We start from the raw sequence: 20,911 nt of genomic DNA, 5'->3' as shown, positions 1-20,911 counted from the left end.
CACACAGGCGAGCAGGAGGCACGGCTGTTGATTGTGTGTGCTAGCGGGACGGGGCTAGCAGATGGATCTTCGTTGTCGTCGCAACGGGAAGCCTGTTGAAACCACATCAGACGATTACGTAGGCAGACCAGTCGTGATGGATCGGCGGGGCTCCGTGTCAACACTAGGAGGTCCCGTCCGGTTGACAGAGAGGTAGATAGCTGGGAGGTGGGCCTGGCTCGAGGCTAGCTCAAGGCTAACTGGGGTTAGCTTCGGGACAGTGGTGATTAGCCAACAACAACAACAGCCATTCGGTTGCAGCTAGCTAGTTGCGATGATCCGGTGTTAAGGTCCAGTGATTCAGTGATTCCGGCAGAAAATCCGATATGCTCTGGCTCGATAGTGCGATGTGCAGACTGGCCGATAATAGTCCAGGCTAGAGCTGGCTGGTAGGTAGTGCAGGCCACGGACAGTGGTGAAGACCGCTAACGGTGGCTAATAGCAACTAGCTAGTTAGCTGGCTAGCTGGCTAGTTTCAGCCAGAGGTTCTAGATAAGAAGGTATAAAGAAATAATAGAATCCGTTCCACATTGGGTGAGCCGGGTTGCAGGAAAGTATATTTAGTTAAAGGGTGGAAAGTGAGATTGAGAAATATAAACGAAAAAGACAAAAAAAACAAATATATGGACACTACAGAAAACACGACCGCACTGCTACGCCATCTTGGAACACAATTGAACCTGTACAGGGAGTACCAGTACTGAATCAATGAGCAGGAGTACCAGGTAATAACATGGCTATATACAGGGAGTACCAGGTAATAACATGGCTATATACAGGGAGTACCAGTACTGAGTCAATGTGCAGGGGTACCAGGTAATAACATGGCTATATACAGGGAGTACCAGTACTGAGTCAATGTGCAGGGGTACCAGGTAATAACATGGCTATATACAGGGAGTACCAGTACTGAGTGGATGTGCAGGGGGTACCAGGTAATAACATGGCTATATACAGGGAGTACCAGGTAATAACATGGCTATTACAGGGAGTACCAGGTAATAACCTGGCTATATACAGAGAGTACCAGGTAATAACATGGCTATATACAGAGAGTTCCAGGTAATAACCTGGCTATATACAGAGAGTTCCAGGTAATAACCTGGCTATATACAGAGAGTACCAGGTAATAACATGGCTATATACCTCCAATAAAGGAGGAGGGTGTGTCTATAAAGGAGGAGGGTGTGTCTATAAAGGAGGAGGGTGTGTCTATAAAGGAGGAGGGTGTGTCTATAAAGGAGGAGGGTGTGTCTATAAAGGACGAGGGTGTGTCTATAAAGAAGGAGGGTGTGTCTATAAAGGAGGAGGGTGTGTCTATAAAGGAGGAGGGTGTGTCTATAAAGGAGGAGGGTGTGTCTATAAAGGAGGAGGGTGTGTCTATAAAGGAGGAGGGTGTGTCTATAAAGGAAGATTCTATTGCAGATTGTTTTATCAATCAGATGACACATTAAAAGGTATTACAAGAAATGAAATTTACTTTTTCCCCTGGACGTGTGTGTGTGTGTGTGTGTGTGTGTGTGTGTGTGTGTGTGTGTGTGTGTGTGTGTGTGTGTGTGTGTGTGTGTGTGTGTGTGTGTGTATATAGGTCGTCTGTTAGACATTCTTCATGGTAAAGGAGAGCGAGGTCATGTGGTGTTTCTGGAGAGTCTTGAGTTCTATTATCCTGACCTTTACAAGCTGGTGACCGGCAAGGAGCCCACCAGACGCTTCTCCACTATCGTTGGTAACACACACACACACACACACACACACACACACACACACACACACACACACACACACACACACACACACACACACTAACCCTAACCCACCAGACGCTTCTCCACTATCGTTGGTAACACACACACACACACACACACACACTAACCCTAACCCACCAGACGCTTCTCCACTATCGTTGGTAACACACACACACACACACACACACACACACACACACACTAACCCTAACCCACCAGACGCTTCTCCACTATCGTTGGTAACACACACACACACACACACACACACAGACAGACAGACAGACAGACAGACAGACAGACAGACAGACAGACAGACAGACAGACAGACAGACAGACAGACAGACAGACAGACAGACAGACAGACAGACAGGCAGGCAGACACACACACACACACACACACACACACACACACACACACACACACACACACACACACACACACTAACCCTAACCCACCAGACGCTTCTCCACTATCGTTGGTAACACACACACACACACACACACACACAGACAGACAGACAGACAGACAGACAGACAGACAGACAGACAGACAGACAGACAGACAGACAGACAGACAGACAGACAGACAGACAGACAGGCAGGCAGACACACACACACACACACACACACACACACACACACACACACACACACACACACTAACCCTAACCCACCAGACGCTTCTCCACTATCGTTGGTAACACACACACACACACACACACACAGACAGACAGACAGACAGACAGACAGACAGACAGACAGACAGACAGACAGACAGACAGACAGACAGACAGACAGACAGACAGACAGACAGACAGACAGACAGACAGACAGACAGACAGACAGACAGACAGACAGGCAGGCAGACACACACACACACACACACACACACACACACACACACACACACACACACACTAACCCTAACCCACCAGACGCTTCTCCACTATCGTTGGTAACACACAGACAGACAGACAGACAGACAGACAGACAGACAGACAGACAGACAGACAGACAGACAGACACACACACACACCTTATACTATATACTATAACCATCATCTGTTCCTATAACCATCATCTGTTCCTATAACCATCATCTGTTCCTATAACCATCATCTGTTCCTATAACCATCATCTGTTCCTATAACCATCATCTGTTCCTATAACCATCATCAGTGTACACAAGACAACAGACACTGTGGAATTATAATGGTTGACTCACTGCGTGTGTGTGTGTGTTGTTTGTAGTGGAGGAGGGTCAAGAAGGGTTAACCCAGTTCCTGATGAATGAAGTCATCAAGCTGCAGCAGCAGACCAAAGCTAAAGATGTCCAGAGAGTTGACCTCATTGGGAAACAGCGCACCCTGGAGGACGAATACAAGAAACTACGCCTGGCCAACCAGGAACTATCAGCCTTCCAGCTGAGTAATAACATTATTATTATTATTATTATTATTATTATTATTATTATTATTATTATTATTTTTATTATTAGTAGTAGTAGTAGTAGTAGTAGTAGTAGTGTAATTATTATCCCATTTTTGGAGAGCTAGAGCTCTGAAATGGTAAGACCTACAGAGACCTAACTTGGTGGATGGTGTAAGTTGGTCTGAAATGGTAAGACCTACAGAGACCTAACTTGGTAGGATGGTGTAAGTTGGTCTGAAATGGTAAGACCTACAGAGACCTAACTTGGTAGGATGGTGTAAGTTGGTCTGAAATGGTAAGACCTACAGAGACCTAACTTGGTAGGATGGTGTAAGTTGGTCTGAAATGGTAAGACCTACAGAGACCTAACTTGGTAGGATGGTGTAAGTTGGTCTGAAATGGTAAGACCTACAGCGACCTATCTTGGTAGGATGGTGTAAGTTGGTGGCTGAATACATCTGGTTACACGTGGTGCAATTCGTCCAAATGGTGTCGTTATAAACAACCTTTGACTTCAAAAGGTCAGCCCCGCCTCCTCGTTCCACCTAGAGCCTCGGAATTTGGCACAAAGGTTCCACTCCAACCAAGGAACACATTTTCCTCTAGGACCAATGATGTCAACATGATGGATCCTCCGCCATTTTGAAAGCTGATTTCTCAGAAACTTGGTGTAAAGCATCTACAGACCAATATTTTTAAAATGTATTATAAATGAGGTTGATATCTTAAACCTGTGAGCCAATGAAGTTGAGTGAGGTTGGATCTGACAATTCAAGTCACTCTTGGAGGGAATGGAGCCCCCTGCTGGCCATGCATTTCAATACTCCACAACGTTTCCTGAGGTGTGCGCTTGTCCACTACTCACATGGATTCAAAAGTATAAAATTGGTGTGAGTACCAGAGATTAAGTCAAGACCGGAAACCCTTTAGATCCAGACCCAGATCAACGCCTGAGACCCAGACCAAGGATCAATGTATTAAGACCATGACCAGACCAAGACCAGTTTAACTGAGGAAAAAAAAGATCCAGTATAGTTAACTGGAGTAGATTAAGGTAGAGTATAGCACAGTATAGTATAGTATAGTATATTATAGCACAGTATAGCACAGTATAGTATAGTATAGTATAGTATAGTATAGTATAGTATAGTATAGTATAGTATAGTATAGTATAGTATAGTATAGCACAGTATAGTATAGTTCAGTACAGTTCAGTTCAGTATAGTTCAGTATATCACAGTATAGCACAGTATAGTAGAGTACAGTATAGTAGAGTAGAGTATAGCACAGTATAGTATAGTATAGTATAGTTCAGTATAGTTCAGTATAGTATAGTATAGTATAGTATAGTATAGTATAGTATAGTATAGTATAGTATAGCATAGTATAGTATAGTATAGTATAGTACAGTATAGTTCAGTACTAGGGGTGTAACGATCCATCTACTACATCGATGTATCGATTTATATTCATATGATCCAACTACATCGATCTGTGCTCGGCGAGTTGGCCTTTTGGACAACATATATCGATCTAACATCGTTTTAAAATGTAATAAATCGATTGTATCGATACTAGGAAATAACCCATTGGATTTAAGCACGTCAGACTTAAATATGCAGGGGTGCACATAACTGGTATGCAGATACGCAAGCGCGACAAAAATCAGGAATGCGTAATGCCACTTGTGTTACTACGCGCCTTTGCGTACTTGACCGATCTTCTCATCTAACCTTACACATGACATGTTGCTTGTCAACTACTGTCAGGGATGTCCAAAAAGCAACAGACATTAAGCAGCTTCTTTGGCGTTTCGCCACCTACAAAGAAACGCCAACTGGAGCCATAGCCGAAGAAAATACTTTTTTCGGAAAAGTGGCTCCAAGATGTGCAGTGGCTTGAAGCTAACGATGAGCGCACTGAAATGTGGTGCAAGATTTGCCGCTCAAATCCACATCTAGCAGACAAAACAGGTGCATTTTATAAAGGCTCAAAGAATTTCAACCATCCTTTATTTGACAAACATGAAAAGAGCAAGGAGCACACGAATGTGGCGCAAGCCATTGCTAAAAGCTAGCCGAGAATAAATGTCCAGTCGCCCACTTGCCAGATGGCGAGACAAGCTGAATGAAGAACAGCGGCAAGCTCTGTTTAATATTTTTCTCTTTCCATAAAGCTAAACACGCACGTCCCATGTCTTCCCATTCTGAGGATGTTCCTTTACTGAAGCGGCTAGGAGTAAATGTTGGAGGTGCATATCATTCACGTGAAGGGGGCACACGGATCATGCAGAGCATCGCTCACACCATCAGCGGGGAGTTACGAGCCAAGTTGCAGTCTGCTGAATTTTGGGGGCTGCTTTTTGATGGATCTGAGGACATCACAAAAACTGAGCAGGAAATAGTTTACATTGTGTCTGTGTCCAGCAACGGAGAGTTTACTTCGGACTTTATTGGACTGATTGAATTGGGTGCTGACCGAACCGCACAGGCCATAACAAACGGACTTGTGAGACTTTTCCAGGACACAGGCTTGGATGACTGGACAACAAAGTTGGTCGCTGTGTGCACAGACGGGGCTGCTGTCAACGTAGGTATCTACAACGGCGTTGTGCCAAAACTCCGGCAACATGCTGCGGTTGGAGACTCCCTTGTGCACATTCTGTGCACTGCACACACACTGGAGAATTGCGCGAAATCAGCTGATTGCAACGTTCCTTACTGTGAGACATTTCATCGCTCTGTGGTCAAGCTGCTGCAGTTTTATTTACAAAAAGGTGGAGCAAAAAAAACTGCTGCACTGAATAAAGCTATGTGAAGAAAATGGGATCTCCTTTGTGGAACTGGGTAAGTTTCATAATACCAGATGGTCTGCATGGAGGCATGAAACACTGTTAAAAATATCAAGACTATTGCCAGCCATTCAAATGCAACTGGTTACCAGGTATTTATTTCAGTCACACTGGTTGAATTTTTGGCTAAAATGTTACTGAATCGATTTCAAGTCACTGAATCGTTTCGGATCGTATCGTTCTAAATGAACCAATATCGTCCTTGAATCGTATCGACAACCACGAATCGTGATACAAATCGAATCGTTGTTAAAACGAATCGTTACACCCCTATTCAGTACAGTACAGTTATGTACAGTATAGTTCAGTATAGTTCGGTATAGTATAGTACAGTATATTTCAGTTCAGTACAGTTATGTACAGTATAGTACAGTATAGTTAAGTATAGTTAAGTACATCACAGCTATGAACAGTATAGTTCAGTATAGTATAGTATAGTATAGTATAGTATAGTATAGTATAGTATAGGACCGTATAGTATAGTATAGTATAGTATAGTATAGTATAGTATAGTATAGTATAGTATAGTATAGTATAGTATAGTATAGTATAGTATAGTATAGTATAGTATAGTATAGGACAGTATAGTATAGTATAGTATAGTATAGTATATTATAGTATAGTATAGTATAGTATAGTATAGTATAGTATATTATAGTATAGTATAGTATAGTATAGTATAGGACCGTATAGTATAGTATAGTATAGTATAGTATAGTATAGTATAGTATAGTATAGTATAGTATAGTATATTATAGTATAGTATAGTATAGTATAGTATAATATAGTATAGTGCAGTGCAGTATATTATAGTGCAGTTATGTACAGTATAGTTCAGTATAGTTCAGTATAGTACAGTATAGTATAGTATAGTATAGTACAGTATAGTATAGTACAGTATAGTATAGTATAGTATAGTATAGTACAGTATAGTACAGTATAGTTCTGTACATTACAGTAAAGTTATGTATAGTACAGCACAGTTCAGTACAGTATAGTACAGTATAGTTCAGTATAGTTCAGTAGAGTTCAGTATAGTATAGAATAGTTCAGTACAGGAAGAGTAGCTGGAAATTTCGCAACAGCTAATGGGGATCCTAATAAAATACCAACAAATAAATTACAATATTGTACAGTACAGTGCAGTACAGTACCGTTCAGTATAGTATAGTATAGTATAGTATAGTATAGTACATTACAGTACAGTACAGTAAAGGTACAGTACAGTACAGTGCAGTACAGTAAAGGTACAGTAAAGTACAGTACAGTGCAGTACAGTAAAGGTACAGTAAAGTACAGTACAGTGCAATACAGTAAAGTACAGTAAAGTAAAGGTACAGTACAGTATAGTATAGTATGGTTCAGTAGAGCACAGTATAGTATATTACAGTACAGTACCATTCAGTATAGTATAGTATAGTACAGTATAGTACAGTATGGTTCAGTAGAGCACATTATAGTATATTACAGTACAGTACCGTTCAGTATAGTACAGTACTGTACAGTATAGTATAGTACAGTATAGTATAGTATAGTATAGTATAGTATAGTATAGTACAGTACAGTACAGTGTATACAGTCTCATCTTTATGAAGGGATCCTCCCCTCTATATAGTGTTATTATATATTATATACAGTCTCATCTTTATGAAGGGATCCTCCCCTCTATATAGTGTTATTATATATTATATACAGTCTCATCTTTATGAAGGGATCCTCCACTCTATATAGTGTTATTATATATTATATACAGTCTCATCATTATGAAGGGATCCTCCACTCTATATAGTGTTATTATATATTATATACAGTCTCATCTTTATGAAGGGATCCTCCACTCTATATAGTGTTATTATATATTATATACAGTATCATCTTTATGAAGGGATCCTCCCCTCTATATAGTGTTATTATATATTATATACAGTCTCATCTTTATGAAGGGATCCTCCACTCTATATAGTGTTATTATATATTATATACAGTCTCATCATTATGAAGGGATCCTCCCCTCTATATAGTGTTATTATATATTATATACAGTCTCATCTTTATGAAGGGATCCTCCACTCTATATAGTGTTATTATATATTATATACAGTCTCATCTTTATGAAGGGATCCTCCCCTCTATATAGTGTTATTATATATTATATACAGTCTCATCTTTATGAAGGGATCCTCCACTCTATATAGTGTTATTATATATTATATACAGTCTCATCTTTATGAAGGGATCCTCCACTCTATATAGTGTTATTATATATTATATACAGTCTCATCTTTATGAAGGGATCCTCCACTCTATATAGTGTTATTATATATTATATACAGTCTCATCTTTATGAAGGGATACTCCACTCTATATAGTGTTATTATATATTATATAGTCTCATCTTTATGAAGGGATCCTCCACTCTATATAGTGTTATTATATATACAGTCTCATCTTTATGAAGGGATCCTCCACTCTATATAGTGTTATTATATATTATATAGTCTCATCTTTATGAAGGGATCCTCCACTCTATATAGTGTTATTATATATTATATACAGTCTCATCTTTATGAAGGGATCCTCCACTCTATATAGTGTTATTATATATATTATATACAGTCTCATCTTTATGAAGGGATCCTCCCCTCTATATAGTGTTATTATATATTATATACAGTCTCATCTTTATGAAGGGATCCTCCCCTCTATATAGTGTTATTATATATTATATACAGTCTCATCTTTATGAAGGGATCCTCCACTCTATATAGTGTTATTATATATTATATACAGTCTCATCTTTATGAAGGGATCCTCCCCTCTATATAGTGTTATTATATATTATATACAGTCTCATCTTTATGAAGGGATCCTCCACTCTATATAGTGTTATTATATATTATATACAGTCTCATCTTTATGAAGGGATCCTCCACTCTATATAGTGTTATTATATATACAGTCTCATCTTTATGAAGGGATCCTCCACTCTATAGAGTGTTATTATATATACAGTCTCATCTTTATGAAGGGATCCTCCACTCTATATAGTGTTATTATATATACAGTCTCATCTTTATGAAGGGATCCTCCACTCTATATAGTGTTATTATATATTATATACAGTCTCATCTTTATGAAGGGATCCTCCACTCTATATAGTGTTATTATATATTATATACGGTCTCATCTTTATGAAGGGATCCTCCCCTCTATATAGTGTTATTATATATTATATACAGTCTCATCTTTATGAAGGGATCCTCCCCTCTATATAGTGTTATTATATATATTATATACGGTCTCATCTTTATGAAGGGATCCTCCACTCTATATATTATATACAGTCTCATCTTTATGAAGGGATCCTCCACTCTATATAGTGTTATTATATATTATATACAGTCTCATCTTTATGAAGGGATCCTCCACTCTATATAGTGTTATTATATATTATATACAGTCTCATCGTTATGAAGGGATCCTCCACTCTATATAGTATTATTATATATTATATACAGTCTCATCTTTATGAAGGGATCCTCCACTCTATATATTGTTATTATATATTATATACGGTCTCATCTTTATGAAGGGATCCTCCCCTCTATATAGTGTTATTATATATTATATACAGTCTCATCTTTATGAAGGGATCCTCCACTCTATATAGTGTTATTATATATACAGTCTCATCTTTATGAAGGGATCCTCCCCTCTATATAGTGTTATTATATATACAGTCTCATCTTTATGAAGGGATCCTCCCCTCTATATAGTGTTATTATATATTATATACAGTCTCATTTTTATGAAGGGATCCTCCCCTCTATATAGTGTTATTATATATTATATACAGTCTCATCTTTATGAAGGGATCCTCCACTCTATATAGTGTTATTATATATTATATACAGTCTCATCTTTATGAAGGGGTCCTCCCCTCTATATAGTGTTATTATATATTATATACAGTCTCATCTTTATGAAGGGATCCTCCACTCTATATAGTGTTATTATATATTATATACAGTCTCATCTTTATGAAGGGATCCTCCACTCTATATAGTGTTATTATATATTATATACAGTCTCATCTTTATGAAGGGATCCTCCACTCTATATAGTGTTATTATATATACAGTCTCATCTTTATGAAGGGATCCTCCCCTCTATATAGTGTTATTATATATACAGTCTCATCTTTATGAAGGGATCCTCCACTCTATATAGTGTTATTATATATTATATACAGTCTCATCTTTATGAAGGGATCCTCCACTCTATATAGTGTTATTATATATTATATACAGTCTCATCTTTATGAAGGGATCCTCCACTCTATATAGTGTTATTATATATACAGTCTCATCTTTATGAAGGGATCCTCCCCTCTATATAGTGTTATTATATATACAGTCTCATCTTTATGAAGGGATCCTCCCCTCTATATAGTGTTATTATATATTATATACAGTCTCATCTGAAGGGATCCTCCACTCTATATAGTGTTATTATATATTATATACAGTCTCATCTTTATGAAGGGATCCTCCACTCTATATAGTGTTATTATATATTATATACAGTCTCATCTTTATGAAGGGATCCTCCCCTCTATATAGTGTTATTATATATTATATACAGTCTCATCTTTATGAAGGGATCCTCCACTCTATATAGTGTTATTATATATTATATACGGTCTCATCTTTATGAAGGGATCCTCCACTCTATATAGTGTTATTATATATACAGTCTCATCTTTATGAAGGGATCCTCCACTCTATATAGTGTTATTATATATACAGTCTCATCTTTATGAAGGGATCCTCCACTCTATATAGTGTTATTATATATTATATACAGTCTCATCTTTATGAAGGGATCCTCCCCTCTATATAGTGTTATTATATATTATATACAGTCTCATCTTTATGAAGGGATCCTCCACTCTATATAGTGTTATTATATATTATATACGGTCTCATCTTTATGAAGGGATCCTCTACTCTATATAGTGTTATTATATATTATATACAGTCTCATCTTTATGAAGGGATCCTCCCCTCTATATAGTGTTATTATATATATTATATACAGTCTCATCTTTATGAAGGGATCCTCCCCTCTATATAGTGTTATTATATATTATATACAGTCTCATCTGAAGGGATCCTCCACTCTATATATTGTTATTATATATTATATACAGTCTCATCTTATGAAGGGATCCTCCACTCTATATAGTGTTATTATATATTATATACAGTCTCATCTGAAGGGATCCTCCCTCTATATAGTGTTATTATATATTATATACAGTCTCATCTTTATGAAGGGATCCTCCACTCTATATAGTGTTATTATATATTATATACAGTCTCATCTGAAGGGATCCTCCCCTCTATATAGTGTTATTATATATTATATACAGTCTCATCTTCATGAAGGGATCCTCCACTCTATATAGTGTTATTATATATTATATACAGTCTCATCTGAAGGGATCCTCCCCTCTATATAGTGTTATTATATATTATATACAGTCTCATCTTTATGAAGGGATCCTCCACTCTATATATTGTTATTATATATTATATACAGTCTCATCTTTATGAAGGGATCCTCCACTCTATATAGTGTTATTATATATTATATACAGTCTCATCTTTATGAAGGGATCCTCCACTCTATATAGTGTTATTATATATTATATACAGTCTCATCGTTATGAAGGGATCCTCCACTCTATATAGTATTATTATATATTATATACAGTCTCATCTTTATGAAGGGATCATCCACTCTATATAGTGTTATTATATATTATATACAGTCTCATCTTTATGAAGGGATCCTCCACTCTATATAGTGTTATTATATATTATATACAGTCTCATCTTTATGAAGGGATCCTCCACTCTATATAGTGTTATATTATATTATATACAGTCTCATCTTTATGAAGGGATCCTCCCCTCTATATAGTGTTATTATATATTATATACAGTCTCATCTTTATGAAGGGATCCTCCCCTCTATATAGTGTTATTATATATTATATACAGTCTCATCTTTATGAAGGGATTCTCCACTCTATATAGTGTTATTATATATTATATAGTCTCATCTTTATGAAGGGATCCTCCCCTCTATATAGTGTTATTATATATTATATACAGTCTCATCTTTATGAAGGGATCCTCCACTCTATATAGTGTTATTATATATTATATACAGTCTCATCTTTATGAAGGGATCCTCCACTCTATATAGTGTTATTATATATACAGTCTCATCTTTATGAAGGGATCCTCCACTCTATATAGTGTTATTATATATTATATACAGTCTCATCTTTATGAAGGGATCCTCCCCTCTATATAGTGTTATTATATATTATATACAGTCTCATCTTTATGAAGGGATCCTCCCCTCTATATAGTGTTATTATATATTATATACAGTCTCATCTGAAGGGATCCTCCCCTCTATATAGTGTTATTATATATTATATACAGTCTCATCTTTATGAAGGGATCCTCCACTCTATATAGTGTTATTATATATTATATACAGTCTCATCTTTATGAAGGGATCCTCCCCTCTATATAGTGTTATTATATATTATATACAGTCTCATCTTTATGAAGGGATCCTCCCCTCTATATAGTGTTATTATATATTATATACAGTCTCATCTTTATGAAGGGATCCTCCACTCTATATAGTGTTATTATATATTATATACAGTCTCATCTGAAGGGATCCTCCACTCTATATAGTGTTATTATATATTATATACAGTCTCATCTTTATGAAGGGATCCTCCACTCTATATAGTGTTATTATATATTATATACAGTCTCATCTTTATGAAGGGATCCTCCCCTCTATATAGTGTTATTATATATTATATACAGTCTCATCTTTATGAAGGGATCCTCCACTCTATATAGTGTTATTATATATTATATACAGTCTCATCTGAAGGGATCCTCCACTCTATATAGTGTTATTATATATTATATACAGTCTCATCTTTATGAAGGGATCCTCCCCTCTATATAGTGTTATTATATATTATATACAGTCTCATCTTTATGAAGGGATCCTCCACTCTATATAGTGTTATTATATATTATATACAGTCTCATCTGAAGGGATCCTCCACTCTATATAGTGTTATTATATATTATATACAGTCTCATCTTTATGAAGGGATCCTCCCCTCTATATAGTGTTATTATATATTATATACAGTCTCATCTTTATGAAGGGATCCTCCCCTCTATATAGTGTTATTATATATTATATACAGTCTCATCTGAAGGGATCCTCCACTCTATATAGTGTTATTATATATTATATACAGTCTCATCTTTATGAAGGGATCCTCCACTCTATATAGTGTTATTATATATTATATACAGTCTCATCTTTATGAAGGGATCCTCCCCTCTATATAGTGTTATTATATATTATATACAGTCTCATCTGAAGGGATCCTCCACTCTATATAGTGTTATTATATATTATATACAGTCTCATCTTTATGAAGGGATCCTCCACTCTATATAGTGTTATTATATATTATATACAGTCTCATCTGAAGGGATCCTCCACTCTAAATAGTGTTATTATATATTATATACAGTCTCATCTTTATGAAGGGATCCTCCACTCTATATAGTGTTATTATATATTATATACAGTCTCATCTTTATGAAGGGATCCTCCCCTCTATATAGTGTTATTATATATTATATACAGTCTCATCTTTATGAAGGGATCCTCCACTCTATATAGTGTTATTATATGTTATATACAGTCTCATCTGAAGGGATCCTCCACTCTATATAGTGTTATTATATATTATATACAGTCTCATCTTTATGAAGGGATCCTCCCCTCTATATAGTGTTATTATATATTATATACAGTCTCATCTTTATGAAGGGATCCTCCACTCTATATAGTGTTATTATATATTATATACAGTCTCATCTGAAGGGATCCTCCACTCTATATAGTGTTATTATATATTATATACAGTCTCATCTTTATGAAGGGATCCTCCCCTCTATATAGTGTTATTATATATTATATACAGTCTCATCTTTATGAAGGGATCCTCCCCTCTATATAGTGTTATTATATATTATATACAGTCTCATCTGAAGGGATCCTCCACTCTATATAGTGTTATTATATATTATATACAGTCTCATCTTTATGAAGGGATCCTCCACTCTATATAGTGTTATTATATATTATATACAGTCTCATCTTTATGAAGGGATCCTCCCCTCTATATAGTGTTATTATATATTATATACAGTCTCATCTGAAGGGATCCTCCACTCTATATAGTGTTATTATATATTATATACAGTCTCATCTTTATGAAGGGATCCTCCACTCTATATAGTGTTATTATATATTATATACAGTCTCATCTGAAGGGATCCTCCCCTCTATATAGTGTTATTATATATTATATACAGTCTCATCTTTATGAAGGGATCCTCCACTCTATATATTGTTATTATATATTATATACAGTCTCATCTTTATGAAGGGATCCTCCACTCTATATAGTGTTATTATATATTATATACAGGCTCATCTTTATGAAGGGATCCTCCACTCTATATAGTGTTATTATATATTATATACAGGCTCATCTTTATGAAGGGATCATCCACTCTATATAGTGTTATTATATATTATATACAGTCTCATCTTTATGAAGGGATCCTCCCCTCTATATAGTGTTATTATATATTATATACAGTCTCATCTTTATGAAGGGATCCTCCACTCTATATAGTGTTATTATATATTATATACAGTCTCATCTTTATGAAGGGATCCTCCACTCTATATAGTGTTATTATATATACAGTCTCATCTTTATGAAGGGATCCTCCACTCTATAGAGTGTTATTATATATACAGTCTCATCTTTATGAAGGGATCCTCCACTCTATATAGTGTTATTATATATACAGTCTCATCTTTATGAAGGGATCCTCCACTCTATATAGTGTTATTATATATTATATACAGTCTCATCTTTATGAAGGGATCCTCCACTCTATATAGTGTTATTATATATTATATACGGTCTCATCTTTATGAAGGGATCCTCCCCTCTATATAGTGTTATTATATATTATATACAGTCTCATCTTTATGAAGGGATCCTCCCCTCTATATAGTGTTATTATATATATTATATACGGTCTCATCTTTATGAAGGGATCCTCCACTCTATATAGTGTTATTATATATTATATACAGTCTCATCTTTATGAAAGGATCCTCCACTCTATATAGTGTTATTATATATTATATTATGAAGGGATCCTCCCCTCTATATAGTGTTATTATATATTATATGCAGTCTCATCTTTATGAAGGGATCCTCCACTCTATATAGTGTTATTATATATATTATATACGGTCTCATCTTTATGAAGGGATCCTCCACTCTATATAGTGTTATTATATATTATATACGGTCTCATCTTTATGAAGGGATCCTCCACTCTATATAGTGTTATTATATATTATATACGGTCTCATCTTTATGAAGGGATCCTCCCCTCTATATAGTGTTATTATATATTATATACAGTCTCATCTTTATGAAGGGATCCTCCACTCTATATAGTGTTATTATATATACAGTCTCATCTTTATGAAGGGATCCTCCCCTCTATATAGTGTTATTATATATACAGTCTCATCTTTATGAAGGGATCCTCCCCTCTATATAGTGTTATTATATATTATATACAGTCTCATTTTATGAAGGGATCCTCCCCTCTATATAGTGTTATTATATATTATATACAGTCTCATCTTTATGAAGGGATCCTCCACTCTATATAGTGTGACTGTTATAATAGATACTAATCGACTATATAGAGCTGGAGGCCTCCCACTCTAAAAAGATGAGGCTTATATAATCTTAATAACGTCTATCTTTAGTGGCAGGGATTCCCCTCTCATATAGATGTAGACTGTAGTATACAGTCTCATCTTTATGAAGGGATCCTCACTCTATAAGATTGTAGATCATATATACATATCACTTTATGAAGGGATCCTCCACTCTATATAGTGTTATTATATATACAGTCTCATCTTTATGAAGGGATCCTCCCCTCTATATAGTGTTATTATATATACAGTCTCATCTTTATGAAGGGATCCTCCACTCTATATAGTGTTATTATATATTATATACAGTCTCATCTTTATGAAGGGATCCTCCACTCTATATAGTGTTATTATATATTATATACAGTCTCATCTTTATGAAGGGATCCTCCACTCTATATAGTGTTATTATATATACAGTCTCATCTTTATGAAGGGATCCTCCCCTCTATATAGTGTTATTATATATACAGTCTCATCTTTATGAAGGGATCCTCCCCTCTATATAGTGTTATTATATATTATATACAGTCTCATCTATGAAGGGATCCTCCACTCTATATAGTGTTATTATATATTATATACAGTCTCATCTTTATGAAGGGATCCTCCACTCTATATAGTGTTATTATATATTATATACAGTCTCATCTTTATGAAGGGATCCTCCCCTCTATATAGTGTTATTATATATTATATACAGTCTCATCTTTATGAAGGGATCCTCCACTCTATATAGTGTTATTATATATTATATACGGTCTCATCTTTATGAAGGGATCCTCCACTCTATATAGTGTTATTATATATACAGTCTCATCTTTATGAAGGGATCCTCCACTCTATATAGTGTTATTATATATACAGTCTCATCTTTATGAAGGGATCCTCCACTCTATATAGTGTTATTATATATTATATACAGTCTCATCTTTATGAAGGGATCCTCCCCTCTATATAGTGTTATTATATATTATATACAGTCTCATCTTTATGAAGGGATCCTCCACTCTATATAGTGTTATTATATATTATATACGGTCTCATCTTTATGAAGGGATCCTCTACTCTATATAGTGTTATTATATATTATATACAGTCTCATCTTTATGAAGGGATCCTCCCCTCTATATAGTGTTATTATATATATTATATACAGTCTCATCTTTATGAAGGGATCCTCCCCTCTATATAGTGTTATTATATATTATATACAGTCTCATCTGAAGGGATCCTCCACTCTATATATTGTTATTATATATTATATACAGTCTCATCTTTATGAAGGGATCCTCCACTCTATATAGTGTTATTATATATTATATACAGTCTCATCTGAAGGGATCCTCCCCTCTATATAGTGTTATTATATATTATATACAGTCTCATCTTTATGAAGGGATCCTCCACTCTATATAGTGTTATTATATATTATATACAGTCTCATCTGAAGGGATCCTCCCCTCTATATAGTGTTATTATATATTATATACAGTCTCATCTTCATGAAGGGATCCTCCACTCTATATAGTGTTATTATATATTATATACAGTCTCATCTGAAGGGATCCTCCCCTCTATATAGTGTTATTATATATTATATACAGTCTCATCTTTATGAAGGGATCCTCCACTCTATATATTGTTATTATATATTATATACAGTCTCATCTTTATGAAGGGATCCTCCACTCTATATAGTGTTATTATATATTATATACAGTCTCATCTTTATGAAGGGATCCTCCACTCTATATAGTGTTATTATATATTATATACAGTCTCATCGTTATGAAGGGATCCTCCACTCTATATAGTGTTATTATATATTATATACAGTCTCATCTTTATGAAGGGATCATCCACTCTATATAGTGTTATTATATATTATATACAGTCTCATCTTTATGAAGGGATCCTCCACTCTATATAGTGTTATTATATATTATATACAGTCTCATCTTTATGAAGGGATCCTCCACTCTATATAGTGTTATATTATATTATATACAGTCTCATCTTTATGAAGGGATCCTCCCCTCTATATAGTGTTATTATATATTATATACAGTCTCATCTTTATGAAGGGATCCTCCCCTCTATATAGTGTTATTATATATTATATACAGTCTCATCTTTATGAAGGGATTCTCCACTCTATATAGTGTTATTATATATTATATAGTCTCATCTTTATGAAGGGATCCTCCCCTCTATATAGTGTTATTATATATTATATACAGTCTCATCTTTATGAAGGGATCCTCCACTCTATATAGTGTTATTATATATTATATACAGTCTCATCTTTATGAAGGGATCCTCCACTCTATATAGTGTTATTATATATACAGTCTCATCTTTATGAAGGGATCCTCCACTCTATATAGTGTTATTATATATTATATACAGTCTCATCTTTATGAAGGGATCCTCCCCTCTATATAGTGTTATTATATATTATATACAGTCTCATCTTTATGAAGGGATCCTCCCCTCTATATAGTGTTATTATATATTATATACAGTCTCATCTGAAGGGATCCTCCCCTCTATATAGTGTTATTATATATTATATACAGTCTCATCTTTATGAAGGGATCCTCCACTCTATATAGTGTTATTATATATTATATACAGTCTCATCTTTATGAAGGGATCCTCCCCTCTATATAGTGTTATTATATATTATATACAGTCTCATCTTTATGAAGGGATCCTCCCCTCTATATAGTGTTATTATATATTATATACAGTCTCATCTTTATGAAGGGATCCTCCACTCTATATAGTGTTATTATATATTATATACAGTCTCATCTGAAGGGATCCTCCACTCTATATAGTGTTATTATATATTATATACAGTCTCATCTTTATGAAGGGATCCTCCACTCTATATAGTGTTATTATATATTATATACAGTCTCATCTTTATGAAGGGATCCTCCCCTCTATATAGTGTTATTATATATTATATACAGTCTCATCTTTATGAAGGGATCCTCCACTCTATATAGTGTTATTATATATTATATACAGTCTCATCTGAAGGGATCCTCCACTCTATATAGTGTTATTATATATTATATACAGTCTCATCTTTATGAAGGGATCCTCCCCTCTATATAGTGTTATTATATATTATATACAGTCTCATCTTTATGAAGGGATCCTCCACTCTATATAGTGTTATTATATATTATATACAGTCTCATCTGAAGGGATCCTCCACTCTATATAGTGTTATTATATATTATATACAGTCTCATCTTTATGAAGGGATCCTCCCCTCTATATAGTGTTATTATATATTATATACAGTCTCATCTTTATGAAGGGATCCTCCCCTCTATATAGTGTTATTATATATTATATACAGTCTCATCTGAAGGGATCCTCCACTCTATATAGTGTTATTATATATTATATACAGTCTCATCTTTATGAAGGGATCCTCCACTCTATATAGTGTTATTATATATTATATACAGTCTCATCTTTATGAAGGGATCCTCCCCTCTATATAGTGTTATTATATATTATATACAGTCTCATCTGAAGGGATCCTCCACTCTATATAGTGTTATTATATATTATATACAGTCTCATCTTTATGAAGGGATCCTCCACTCTATATAGTGTTATTATATATTATATACAGTCTCATCTGAAGGGATCCTCCACTCTAAATAGTGTTATTATATATTATATACAGTCTCATCTTTATGAAGGGATCCTCCACTCTATATAGTGTTATTATATATTATATACAGTCTCATCTTCATGAAGAGATCCTCCCCTCTATATAGTGTTATTATATATTATATACAGTCTCATCTTTATGAAGGGATCCTCCACTCTATATAGTGTTATTATATGTTATATACAGTCTCATCTGAAGGGATCCTCCACTCTATATAGTGTTATTATATATTATATACAGTCTCATCTTTATGAAGGGATCCTCCACTCTATATAGTGTTATTATATATTATATACAGTCTCATCTTTATGAAGGGATCCTCCACTCTATATAGTGTTATTATATATTATATACAGTCTCATCTGAAGGGATCCTCCACTCTATATAGTGTTATTATATATTATATACAGTCTCATCTTTATGAAGGGATCCTCCCCTCTATATAGTGTTATTATATATTATATACAGTCTCATCTTTATGAAGGGATCCTCCCCTCTATATAGTGTTATTATATATTATATACAGTCTCATCTGAAGGGATCCTCCACTCTATATAGTGTTATTATATATTATATACAGTCTCATCTTTATGAAGGGATCCTCCACTCTATATAGTGTTATTATATATTATATACAGTCTCATCTTTATGAAGGGATCCTCCCCTCTATATAGTGTTATTATATATTATATACAGTCTCATCTGAAGGGATCCTCCACTCTATATAGTGTTATTATATATTATATACAGTCTCATCTTTATGAAGGGATCCTCCACTCTATATAGTGTTATTATATATTATATACAGTCTCATCTGAAGGGATCCTCCCCTCTATATAGTGTTATTATATATTATATACAGTCTCATCTTTATGAAGGGATCCTCCACTCTATATATTGTTATTATATATTATATACAGTCTCATCTTTATGAAGGGATCCTCCACTCTATATAGTGTTATTATATATTATATACAGGCTCATCTTTATGAAGGGATCCTCCACTCTATATAGTGTTATTATATATTATATACAGGCTCATCTTTATGAAGGGATCATCCACTCTATATAGTGTTATTATATATTATATACAGTCTCATCTTTATGAAGGGATCCTCCACTCTATATAGTGTTATTATATATTATATACAGTCTCATCTTTATGAAGGGATCCTCCACTCTATATAG

General features: G+C 34.7%; 1 protein-coding gene across 1 annotated transcript in view; it reads left to right on the top strand.

The window, feature by feature from the left end:
- Window positions 1-1,196: 1,196 nt before the first annotated feature.
- Window positions 1,197-20,911, top strand: part of card11 (caspase recruitment domain family, member 11) — a gene marked incomplete at both ends in the record, with an annotated part of 123,757 nt that continues 104,042 nt past the window's right edge. The window contains 3 exons of the mRNA XM_084190991.1: window positions 1,197-1,434; window positions 1,628-1,765; window positions 3,036-3,212. Coding sequence (XP_084047117.1) covers window positions 1,197-1,434; window positions 1,628-1,765; window positions 3,036-3,212 — 553 coding nt within the window. The remainder of the gene's footprint in view (window positions 1,435-1,627; window positions 1,766-3,035; window positions 3,213-20,911) is intronic.

The sequence above is a fragment of the Coregonus lavaretus genome (genome assembly GCF_964263955.1).
Source record: "Coregonus lavaretus genome assembly, contig: HAP1_SCAFFOLD_734, whole genome shotgun sequence".
NCBI lineage: Eukaryota > Metazoa > Chordata > Actinopteri > Salmoniformes > Salmonidae > Coregonus > Coregonus lavaretus.
Note: the sequence above shows the minus strand (reverse complement) of the source record. Positions and strands in the feature narration are given on the sequence as shown.